The sequence below is a fragment of the Ambystoma mexicanum genome, chromosome 10, assembly GCF_040938575.1.
Source record: "Ambystoma mexicanum isolate Mex_15411 chromosome 10, UKY_AmexF1_1, whole genome shotgun sequence".
NCBI lineage: Eukaryota > Metazoa > Chordata > Amphibia > Caudata > Ambystomatidae > Ambystoma > Ambystoma mexicanum.
The window spans coordinates 1,351,680,837-1,351,694,007 of NC_090932.1; the positions used below are offsets into that span (position 1 = coordinate 1,351,680,837).

Consider the following 13,171-nt stretch of genomic DNA (forward strand, 5'->3'; position numbering starts at 1 on the left):
TATCTCGCGCATGTCCCGGGTCAGAGTGGACGATCAACTTTTCATTGGTTACGCTGGATTATTTTAGCTATCTCCAAGTGTTACCGCTTGGCGGGTAAGGACCCTCCGGCTGGCTTGCTGGCCCATTCTACCAGAGGAGTGGCTGCGTCTACTGCCCTGCAGAGGGGAGTTCCTATTTGTGATGCAGCCACCTGGGCTTCAGTGCATACTTTTGTACTTCACTATTCCCTTGATTCCATCAGAGGGCAAGATCTGGCCTTTGGCAAGGCAGTTCTATATTCCGCAATTTGATTGGGCATGCTAAATTTGTATTCTAAATTCTTTCCCACCTCCTTGCTTGGTACTGCTTTGGGAGTCTGTCATAGATATGGAATACGTCGGAGGACCCAATCCCCTCGAAGAACAAGTGACTTTCTTCCCTGGTAACATTCTTTCGATGGGATGGTCCGACGACATATTCCATATCGCTCCCTCCCTGCCTTCCCCGCTGCAGAATTTCTTTTGCGATTGCAGCTTGCGCTCCGCAAGGCCTTGTGTGTCTGACTGGCAGAAAACTGGTGGCACACGTTCTGGGAAAAAACTATAACTGAGGCTATGGGCGTCGTGCGTCCTACTTATCACATCGGGTGACGTCGGCCGTCGGAGGAGGTCCTCGGGGACGGCGCATCAACGTCATCGACGCAGACGCCAAAGATTTTCCGAAGCAGCACAGCTGTGGACATTACCTGTCATAGATATGGAATACGTCGTCGGACCATCCCATCGAAAGAACGTTACCAGGTAAGAAAGTAACTTGTTCTTCTGAATGGTGCCGGTGCATCCGACCTCCCCATTTCCATTGAGCCCTATGGGGCTCAAATGGGAATGGGGTGCATTTAATTGTGGCGCCCGCGAATGGGCAATTACCGGGTCCGGCTGGGCCGTAATGACCTGGTAATTGCACATTTGAGTGTGCCGGTAAAAATTGCAAGTTTGGCGGCAGCCTGCCGGTTTTACCGGCAAGGCTACCGCCAAACCTATAATGAGGCCCAATATCTTTTTTTGGGAAATGTGTGGGGAGAGCTTGAAAAAGATGCGAGAGCTTAGGGAAAAGATTCATTTTGAGTATGTTCATCCTTCCGAACCACGAACCACAAACCCGCCAGCCTTCTGCACTATACCATATCTGCTTTGCATATTGCCAAGAGAGAGGGATAATTGGATTTATATAAGTTTTCTAGTTCAAGGGGGACCTTAACACCCATGTACAAGAGCCCTGATTTGTCCAATACGAATCCCACCGTCTCTGTAATACCCATGTACTTCCTGGTACGAGATTTAAACCAAACAACTCAGATTTTGTCTCATTTACTCTAAAGTCTGAAACTCTCAAATATTCCTTTATTTCCTCCTGAAGGGTTTTAGAAAAGACAGTTGTCCATTAGAGAAACATCTTTATATTCCCTGTCCCCAAACCTGACCAAGGGGAAGATCGCCACCCCTCCCTTTTGATTGGAATATTCTCAGACAGCGTACATTTTATTCTCACTTTTGTGGTTGAATGCGACTAGAAACCCAGAATCCCCATAGCAAAATTAGATCTGTTGCCAAATCGCCTGAGGGTCAGTTCCGTGAATACCCTATCCACCCTATCATATGCTTTTTCCACATCAAACATGAGTAGGGTGACTGGGTTCACTAGGAACCTTGTATTCCTATCCATCAAATGGATTACCTTCCTTACATTATCGAAAGGTTGACAGCTATGCACAAAACCTGCCTGATCCTAGTGCGCAAGCAGCAGTATATTGTGCTCTAAAATTGATGCCAGAATCTTGTTGTAAATGTTAACATCTATATTCAATAACACTATAGGCCTATAAGGAGCTCGAAAGCTCATTGCATTTGGGCCTAATCACAAGTCCAACGGTAACCCTTAAAAGTGGCGGTAATGGAATTAGCACCAACAATACCACTCTGCCGGATCATGAGCCGGCGCAATATATTGCTGACTGTAAAATCAGACGGCGCTATCACAGCCTGCGCAATTACTGCCAGCGCTATTACATCCGGTCCTATTACAGCTGGCGACACGAATCGCAAACACAGCCGCATGACAAGTCCATGTCGAAAACCAGGGCTAATACTGCCGGAAACACGGCCAAAAACACAGAGCAGTTACCTCCAGCTAATAGATGGAGGTAAATGAAGTAAATGAACACAGATGCCTGGAATGAAGCCAGAGGTGATCCAAATACATCGCAGAGGGCTACATAAGGCACACCCCTACCGCAAACACTGTTTCTATCACCATGCTGCCACTTGCCACTGTGATCTGGACAGGCAGCTTCTCATGATGCGCTTGGAAGTAAAGAGGCTGGACAACCAGGACAGTGCACATGGAGTGCAGGTCGGGTGGGCAGGCGGAGGAAGAGGGGGAGGAGGAGGAGAGCACAAGCAAGGCGTGCCCCAATCACCAGAGTCAGGCCCTCACCTTGCACACTCACTGACAGCCAGTTGGTCACCCTGTACCGCCTCAACAGGGAGACCATAACAGAGCGCTCAACACAATCCAGGACGAAAAAGGGAGCAGGATCAACATCAGACCGCTGTGCCCCCAATGCTGAAACTAGTGTCATTCCTACAATTCCTTGAAATTGGCACCTTCTAGCACTACGTAGCCATGATTCACGGCATGGCACAGCCCACATTGTATTTTTATGTGCAGTGCTGGCCCAGGTGCTTGAAGCCCTCCTGCGGCAAGTGCAATGCCACATCTCACTGCCCACCACCCAGCACAGGTCAATGCCATCAAAGGCACAGTTCTATGCTGTTGCCCAAATGCCAAATGCCCTGGACTACACCTGTGTTGTGCTGGGGGCCCCTCAGGCCCACGAAGCAGTGTACTGAAAGCAAAAGCACTACCACTTCCTGAATGTGCAGGTGACCTGTGACCCCAACCACATCATCACCCACTGCTGTGCCCACTACCCTGGTTCCACCCACACTGCCAAGATACATGGAGAGGCACAGAGGGCAATGTACCTGGATAGTGGGTGAGTAGGAAAGCTAGCACACATGTGCTGCAGGTCACATGGCCAAAGGGGGTGGAGGGTGCGAATGACCATGCAAAGGGTGGCATGACAAGCAAATGTGAAATCGGCACTTTACCACCTCCCACACCAATATCACAGTACAGTCCAGGGAGCATGCATATGTCGGACTTAACTGCATGGAGAAGCAGCAGTACACATACATCATCGATCAAATAGACCAACATGACTACAGGTACAACAATGCAACATGCACCCACCAAAGCAATGCAAACAAATGGCCATATTGCTACGCAGAACTACATCGCTGCCAGTGCCATGGTCATGCACCCATGTGCGGCCAGCCCAAAATGCCCACCCATTGCCACCAGACGCCCAGGGATAGTCCATGGGTAACCCAGCATGCCACATGCACAGTGTAAAGACACAGCCACAGGAATTCGGATGCCATTGCTGCAGGTGGAAATGGATACAAATAATTTGTTTAAGCTGCTCCCGCCCCTTACTTCCATGGTGGGAAAGTGGATCTATGCTTTTGAAAAACAGACAGCAGGGATTCCCTTAGCTGTGGGGGATATAAAAAGTTTGCTAGTCGCAATAGTGGAGGACCAAGCTGGAGACGTGTGGGTCAAAGCAGGATATACTGGATTAATTTCTTCAGGGAGGAGCTCTTTGGGATACGTTCGTAGTGGACTGGGGAGTTCCACTTCTGTACACGTTTCCACCGAACCCATCATTCCTCATGTTCTCAAGAGGCTGAGGAAGTTGGTAAATCCATGATCCAGATTGCCCCAGACTGGGCCAGGAAAACGTGGTACCCAGAACTTCTGGAAATGTCCATCTTCCCTCCAATTTGTCTTCCACAAAAGGAGGATCTCCTCTTACAAGAGGAAGGTCGCATTCTTCATCCAGAGATCAGGACCCTCAACCTCCACGGATGGTTTCTGAGAGGTTGAATTACAAAGATTGGGACCTTCTGGAAGACGTCATGAAGGTGTTGCTTTCGGCCAGAAGGCCAGCAACTAAATCTCTATACCGCTGTCGCGGGAACAAATTTTGCAGCTGGTGTAGCGATAAAGGAATTGACCCATTTTCTTGTTACACCCCATCGGTTTTGTCTTTTCTCCTACATCTAACCCATCAGGGGCTACAGATTGCTACGGCCAAGGGCTATCTGGCTACACTGTCCATTTTCAAGCACTCTCCTGAACAAGGTTCCTACTTCAAGGTTCCTGTTGTCATCCAGTTTTTAAAAGGAGTGACCAACATCTTCTCGCTGGTTCCATTCATTGTTCCGGTCTGGGATCTCAACCTGGTTTTAAGTTTCCTGATGGGTTCCCTATTCAAACCATTACATTCTTGTCCACTTAGGATGCTGTCTTTGAAAACAATGTTCTTGACGGCCATTACCTCTGCTCACAGAGTGAGCGAGCTTCATGCCTTATCTTCTAAACCACCATTCACAGTCTTCCATAAAGACAAGGTCGTTTTGATGGTTCGCCCTTTTCTTTTCTTCCCAAAATAGTATCAGAATTTCATTTGACGCAAAGAAAGGTTTTGCCGGCTTTCTACCCTCCTCCCCATCCACCTAAAGAGGAGGAGAGGTTACACAGACTTTATTCTAGAAGAGCCTTGAGATTCAATATTAACAGGGTTTCTAAGAGAAGACTGGACCACCAACATTTTGTTGGTTACACTGGCCACAGAATGGGACAGGCGGTTACTAAACAAACGCTGTCTCAGTGGATTATACTGTGTATATCCTAATGTTATAACTTGGCTGGAAAAGAGGTTCCCGAAGGTCTAAGGGGTTTCGCCACTTCTTCAGCCCTCCAGAGAGGGGTACTTCTGCAGGACATCTGCAATGCTGCCTCCTGATCTTCTGTGCATACATTTGCTAAGCACTACTGTTTAGATTCCCTTTCAGGCGAGAATACAGATTTGGAAAGGCTGTTTTACATAGCTTAAATCAAAATTTTACTCTTCTTTCGAGGGGACTGTGTCATCAGATGTATTCCATATCTATGACAGGTAATCACCACAGCTGTGCTGCTTCGGAACATTTTCGGCGTCTGCGTCGGGAGACTCTGGGCATGTTGAAACTTGTGCACCATCTGCTGAATGTGATGAGCCCTCACCTGCGGAGGGAAACACTGCCCCAGGGACGTGTCGAGCACTGCTCCGATGTACTGGAGCCGCTGAGTTGGCGTCAAGTGGGACTTCTTTACGTTGAGGGAGAAGCCCAGCTTGTGAAGGGAGTGGCAGGTGACTGACAGATGATCCAGGACTTGCTCGGGAGAGGCGCGCCCTGATCAACCAATCGTCCAGGTAGGGGTAGACGTGAATCCCCCCTTTCCTGAGATACGCTGCCACCACCACCATAAGTTTGGTGAAAACCCTCGGGCGGAGGTCAATCCGAACGGCAGGACCCGAAACTGAAAGTGCGAGTCGCCAACCTCGAACCTCAGGTACTTCTTGTGCTTGGGATGGATCTGCACATGAAAGTAAGCGTCCTTGAGGTCGAGAGACACCAACCAGTCCTGAAGTTGAATGGCCTGGAGGACTTGAGAGAGAGTAACCATCTTGAACTTGTCCTTCCTAAGGAGCTTGTTTAAACCACGCAAGTCCATGATGGGTCTCAATCCTCCGTCTTTATTTGAAATAAAAAATAAAGGGAATACCATCCCTTGTTCCTCTCCACTACAGGCACCAGTTCTATGTCGCCTTTCTCCAGCAGGGATTTTATTTCCTGCGCAAGGAGCGGATCCAGACTCTTCAAAGAGAGAGTCCCTGGTGGATTGTCGTGAGGCCTCTACCGGAAAGGAAGACGTTAGCCGTGGGCTATGATTTCTAGAACCCACACATCTGAAGTAATGGCACGCCATTCTATAAGATGCTGCGCCAGCCTTCCCCCAACCGGCGAACACGGCCTCATAACTGAGCTGAAGCAACTGCGGCATTGCCTGAGGGTAAAGAGGCAACTGCCCGAGCGGCCTTGGCACCTCAAGTACCTTGTTTTCCACCTCTGGTACTCCTACAGTGGCCCCCTTGACTTGCGGCTCCTCTCGATCTACCAAAGGATGAGTAATATCGAAAGGAACCTCCACTTCATTGCTGTCCCCTATGACGAAAAGGCAAAGGTTGGCGAACTGCAGCGCTCAACGATTTTGCTGCAGCTTTGTAGGTCTGCAACCTCTCAAGGCTCTCGTCAGCCTTGCTGCCAAAAAGATGTTCACCATCAAAGGGCATGTTGAGAAGCCGGGCTTGTACATCAGGAGCAAACCCCGACTTCTGCAACCTCACAGGCTCCGGCGGTCTCGAGGGCTTCGAGTACCGGAACCTGGAGCGGGCATGGCTAGAGCGATCCACCTTGTCCGACCGGGACCTCGCAGGTGTCCGGTGATCGCGACGACCGCTTGAGCCCGAAGGCGTGCGAACAGCGTCTCTAGCACGTTCCCTGCCGGCGTCTTTCGACGGCACGGTCGGAACGGAGACCTGCGACTGAAAAATCGCCATCATCTCCTTACGAAATGAATCCCATTCCGCAGGAGTGGAATACTTGTTGGGACAAGCAACCCGCCGACGGGCGGAGTCCTTGGATGAGGACGGCCACCTGTGACGGCGCTTCCGTGAGTGCCTCGAAGAGGCAGAGGAATGGCGGGATCCACTCCGGGACCGAGACCCTCTGGACTTACGCCGACGATGCTGTGAGTCGCCCCTCAAATTGTCAGTCGAAAGCCCAGTGGATTTCGACTTCCGGGGCTTGGACACCTTACTGACAGAAAGCTTCTTCTTACGCTCCCACAAGGCCTTCGATGTTAACGACTGGCACTCGTCACAATCGTCCGTGGTGTGGTCCTCACCGAGGCACCAGAGGCAGGCGTTGTGCGGGTCCGTCAGCGGCATCTTGGAACCGTAGTCCCAACACTTCTTGAAATCCGGCCGCGGGGTAGAAGAAGACAAAGACATCATGGAAATCTTCACAAACGAACAGGTTCGAAGAACCGAAAGAACAGAACTCAGAAGAACCAAGGCGCGCCGAGATCTCTGAACCGAACACGTTTGTGGAAAAAAGGAACTGAGGCTACGGGTGTCGTGCGTCGGCTCAACGGAGGCCCTCGAGGACAGCATATCGACGTCATCGACGCAGGACGCAGACGCCGAAAGTTTTCTGAAGCAGCACAGCTGTGGTGATTACCTGTCATAGATATGGAATACGTCGTCGGACCATCCCATCGAAAGAATGTTACCAGGTAAGAGAGTAACTTGTTCTTCTCACCTCCTGAAAAACACTGCTATGGGAGAATATCAAAGATGAGGAATATGTGGGAGGACACAATCCATTCGAAAAACAAATACCCTGCTAATATTTTATGACTGGATGTTCCTCCCACATATTCCTCATCACCCCTGCCAACCATCCCCTCTGTCAAGAAGGAGTTTCCGTGATTTACACCTTTGTTTCTGTTAATACTCAAGTATTTCTCATTTTCGAGACTGCTGGGCTGGTAAGAGGAAAAACACAAACTGAGGAAAACACAAACTGAGGCAACGGGCACAGTCTGTGTCTTTTTATACCAGCGTTGACGTAATACTTGAGGAGAGCGGAGGCCCTTGATGGACACGATGCACGGCGCCCTGTGCTGAGAAACATTTCCGAGCTGCAAGCACGATATTGCAGTATATCAAAGATGAGGAGTACGTGGGAGGAACATCCCGTCGAAAGAACATTACCAGGGGTAAGTAATTTGTTCATCTCAGGGTTGACCATTCAATGTACAGATCCTAAAGGCAGATTCAAAAAAAGCCCTCAAGCTAAATTAATGATAGGCTCAATTTAGAATATACCCTAGGATTGTGTGCTTTTTCTCAGTTTAAAAAATACCTGTATGTGACCTGCTCATACAAAGCGAGAAACCCTTGTACACTTTGTAGACTATTCTCCCCTCGTTAATTATTTCCTGATTGCTGCTCTTGATTTTTGCCCAATTCAAAGTTAGTACTCTAAGAGATGGCCTTCAAGTTGCAGTTTTCTTGTTTAAGGGCTCCTTGCTCTGTTGCCATCCCTCCACTCTTCCACTAGTCATACATGTCTGCTCACAGCTAGCTCCTTCCTCCATATCCTCCTCCCCAACTGATTCATCCACCTTCTGCTCACATTTGGATGAATTGCATGCTTTCAACAAGGGTAAAGAGTTCAAGTTGCAAGTTGCTAACCAGGCATACAAAGTCACACAACTGCTCATGTCTCAACATGTACACAGCACACCATTGCTTTTTCCACTAGCGTCAATCATCACTCACCAATGGCTAGTGGGGAGTGCACGTTTTGGGCCTAATTTCAAAACATAATGAAAGGGTCCTGCAGCCAGGAAGACAGGAGCCAAGCTTGGAGGGGAAAGAGGAAAAGGCTATGTTCTCTTGACAGTATTTCCTCAAGCAAGATGTCAATCTTTTTCGTGGGTACCCAAATCGATCAATTTACCTGTTGATCTTGGTTCTTTCTACCTTCACAGCTGCAAAAAGTGTACGTAAAAAGTGCAGTAATTGTGGGTTGTCAGGCAAAAGAGTTAAACATTTTGACATCAAACGTAAAAGACCTAAATAGTTTGATTTAAAGGACAAAGAATCTCAAAATTAAGTGTGTTTTATAGGCATCTTTGCAGTCAAATATACATGGGACCAGGACAAACACAAAGGTTATGGTATATATTCTAAATGTGGTTTTGAGAATGACCAAGGTATTGTTTTTATCTCAGCACGCATGACCATGACTGAACCTCTGAACTAATATTTAGACATTGCTGCAGTTTTCAACACAATTGTAACATATCTCTTCCCTTGTTTAGGTTATGTCGTCGGTGACTGGACCTCTCAATTTTCTCTGCTGTTCCGAATCGTGACATACGTGTTTATGTCCATGTTCTTCATTTCATGTGAAGCTGGCGCTCAGACCGTAGTCCACTGTGCTGTTTCTGATGAGGTGCTCGAGCACAATGGTGGGTATTTCTCCGACTGTCGTCCCCGAAAGCTACGTCCTTATGCCCAAGACGCTGGCATAGCCAAGAAGCTCTGGGAAGCAAGTGAGGGGATGGTTGGATTGACAGCAGCGCCTAGAGAGAACTAGAATGCTTGAACCTAATCAATAAAGAAATGTAAATACAAATGTTATTGCATCTGGGAGGCAAGGCAAGATGAATGCATAAGATTGGACACTATCGAGGCTATCTGAGCATGTGAGCGGTGTTTTTTATTTTTGCATTTAATGCAGGTTAAGTTGTTGTAGGTACCTTGGTGTTTGGTAACTATACGTCCAAGGATGGAGACTTTTGGGTGTTGAAATCAGGCCTCAAGATGATTATAAATGCATGCACATTCATTTCATAATTAATAATGCGGGTTATCGTGAAAAACCAACATCTCTGCAGCCCTCGAGGTCTGGAGTTTGACACCCGTTTGTGTGCTAGAGGGAGGCATATCGCACAAAAACCAACATCTTTGCAGTCCTCGAGGTCTGGAGTTTGACACCCGTTTGTGATCTTTGCAGCCCTTGTGGTCTGGAGTTTGACACCCGTTTGTTTACTAGAGAGAGGCGTATCACACAGTGGCAGACAAGGGGGGTGGAAATACTAAGAACAAAAGAGGAATAGGAGACCTACTTAACATTACATTTGACTAAGGCATTGTTCGTATACTTCCATGCCAGACCTTTACTATGGGGCCCGTAGGAAGCTGCCACTGCTTACCCTGTACAACAGGGGAAGTGAACCGGAAATGTCAATAACACTGTATTTTCACCCTGAATAAATCATATTTGTATTTCAGAAATGTTGTCTGTCTCATTGATCTGTTTTCATGAAGTGGAACTGGAGATGTGTGTGGGGCTATTAATATCTCCATTGAGGGCCATTGGCGTGCATGCCACCCACACCAGGCGGTGACTCAGAGACCAAGCGTGTGCGAATAAATGCTGAAAAGGGCAAGCTCGGGCAGATGGACCGCTCTCATTAGAATATACTTAAATCAACTCGTTAGCGTAAATCAAGCTGTTCCTGTTTTTTTCGTGGATTACTTACTGAAACGTTAATTGGATTTGTATTCATAAAAAACGAAGAGGGGGGTTAGCTGTACTGTTCGATTGTTACCTGCAGTACCGGAGATGAGATTGATCACACACCACTGAACGGGCATCAGTATAAAACAGAACGACGCGGAACATAGGATTATAAAGTATTAGAAAGTCGTGTAGGAGAGGCAAATAAAGGGACATTCTAAAACCTTGCATAAGGGCGCTGACCCACTTCCTACTCCTGTTTTTTTGTCTCAAGTTTTACAGGGGAAGGACAAAAACTGCTTTATCTATTCCACTATTTAATATGCTTTCCATTGAGGAAAATTTGATTTTATTGTATATGGTTACTAGTAGCCCTAAAGGCATAGCATTCATCCCGCCCCTGGTGTGCAGCTGTGAACACTTGACATATTCAACTCGAATAAACAGCGGACGTTGTCTGAAACAAAATCATGTACCTAGAAGTGAAACGTTCATACCACTGTGCCAACCGATTGTGAGCCACTGCGCATCTGTTTATTGGTAGGTCCAGGCGATGTAAGTCAGAGTTATTACATTAAATAAAAATTGAAGCAAATATCAAGAAATTGGCTCATGTTGAAAGATTCACAAAAGGCTGTCGGAACGTGTATTGGTTTTTATTGGCTGTTCTGTTATATCCTTCCATAAAAGAATCCATGTGAAAGGGTGGGGGAATGCATAAAGAGAAAGACAACCATTCATCTTGCCATTGGCTGGCTGCCTCATCCCGCCTTTCCGGAATGAGTGTCTTTTCTGCAGCCATAACGACCCCACGCATGGTTACGGCCAGGTGAGTGCCTCGGGCCGCCTTGTATCCACACTCGCACACCCACACAGAGAGATCCGGAGACGCATCTGGTGCTGGCAAGGTCCCGGCGGTAACTGCCGTTCGGGACATGTTTATTAACTCAGCGCATGTGTGATCCCGAATGAGGCTCGCGCATGCGTACACACATACTACTTTGTAACATCCATCCTTTTCTTTAAAACAGAAACCAAACATTACATAACAAAACAGGACCCAAACTTGTCTGTTGATGGCTCAGCTCTCTGAGTCCATGACATAGTCTCTGAATCGAGCAGGGGGTTGTCGGCCCTGTCTGCTCGGGTACCGGCTGCTCCTTCCGAAGGTCCGCAGCAGTGATCCGTCCTCGGGTCCATTTTCATCGGGGTCGGTGACCTCTTGCGGGACGTCCCTTGTTCCCGATTGACTTGTCTCTTCCGGCGGCTCCTCCCTTGAGCTCGCATCGATCTTCTTGAAGAACCATTTGTTCCTGGTTACCGTTCCCCGCTCATTGGCCGCTGTAAGCATTGACCCTCTCACATGTGTCACCTCAAGCGGTTGTGGCTCGTAGGTGAGTGAGAGCTTGCCCTCCGGATAGTTGTTCTTGACCAACACCGTGTCACCCACGGCAATGTCTTTCTCCTGTAGATGCCTCCTCTCACTCTCTCGTTCTGGGCCATTCTTTCCTGTTTGACATGTGCATCATCAATTGTTCCAGGTGCTCTGCCCTCCAGTTCTGGGATGAGACCCCTGGACATCTTTTGAATAATGCTTCCACTGGAGGAACCTCAGTGGACTTGTGTGGAGTTGTCCAATATTCTCGAAAAAATTCAAAAGGGTTCCGCTTTAGTTCTACCCCACCATTCGCCGAGATCCGAAATATCTTGTTTAAAGTCCTCATGAATCTCTCGGCCTCTCCATTGGCCCGGGGCCATAGTGGTGTCACTTTCCTGTGCTGGATTCCCTTTTCCTTCATGTACTTTGCAAACTGACTGCTTTGGAATGGTGAGCTGTTGTCTGAGCAGAGGATCCGCGGAAACCATGGGTTGCGAACATCTTTTCGAGCACAAGAATCGTGTGGTCACATACCGTGGATTCTACCAGTTCTACCTCGACCACTGATCTACGACCGCTAGGAAGTACATTTCCCTTCCGGTCGATCCAAAGTCTGCATGGACGGTCCCCGACGGTTGCTCGCTCCTATCCATGGACTTGATAGGGGGTGCTTTTTCCGCCGGACTTGCTGCCTAACATGATATGCATCTCCGCACAGGTTCATCCACTCTCTCCTCCAGGTCAGGAAACCACACTTTCGGCCTCAGTCGGGCCTTTGTTTTCACTGACCCCTGGTGTCCTGTGTGTGCAAGCCCTAGCACCTTTGCCACGAGCAGGCTTGGTATCACTATCTGGCGGCCTCGTAGGAGCAGGCCTTCCTCTGACATCGATAGCTCATGTCTCACCTTCCACAAGTCTTGCGTGTCCCGTTGACCTCCCCTTGGTCCAGCGCCCTACCTGGGCTTGGGTGGCGGGACAGGTAGTCCGCGGGGTTGTTGGTGCCTGGCCGGTACTGCAGCTTTGCGCCATACTAGTGACAGCATCCAGCCTTCAATGCGTGGGGGAGGCTTTGTGGACGCTCCGGCCATGATGGAAATTAGGGGTTTGTTATCAGTGATCACCCCCACTGGTTTTCCAAGAATGTAGAGGCGGAAGTGCTGACAACCCTACAGTATCACAAATGCCTCTCTTTCTATTTGAGAGTATCTTTTCTCTGTCTCCGAAAGCGCTTTGCTTGCATAGGCGATGGGGCGCATGTCGCCTTGTGAGTTTGCCTGCATCAGTATGGCACCCAGGCCCACAGGACTAGCATCCACCACAATCTCGGACTCTCTCGAGGGATCAGAGTAGGTCATGGTGTCCTGGTCCGACAATGCTGATTTGATGTCCTGGAATGCCTTTTGTTCATTCTTGTCCCATGTCCAGGCCACATCACATTTCGTTAGTGCTCGTAGGGGTTATGAGAGTGATGCAAGTCCTTTGATGAAGCGACCGCAGTAGTTTACCATGCCGAGGAAACTGCAAAGTTCTGCTGTAGACTCCGGGGCTGCTGCGTCACGAATGTCGCAAACTTTGTCTGGGTCAGGAGAGATCCCTCCTGCGTGAAAGACAAACCCAAAGAACTCTATACGGTCCTTAAAGAATTTGCATTTGCTTCGGTGAAGGGTAAGTCCTAATTTGCTCAGCCTTTGCAGGGTAAGTTCTAGC

General features: G+C 48.5%; 1 protein-coding gene across 1 annotated transcript in view; it reads left to right on the top strand.

Moving 5' to 3' along the window:
• Positions 1 to 9,860, top strand: part of LOC138492321 (retinol dehydrogenase 14-like) — a 353,059-nt gene extending 343,199 nt beyond the window's left edge. Inside the window, exon 4 of the mRNA XM_069619370.1 lies at positions 8,882 to 9,860. Within this exon, the coding sequence (XP_069475471.1) occupies positions 8,882 to 9,159 (278 nt within the window). The 3' untranslated portion in view covers positions 9,160 to 9,860. The remainder of the gene's footprint in view (positions 1 to 8,881) is intronic.
• Positions 9,861 to 13,171: the final 3,311 nt, after the last annotated feature.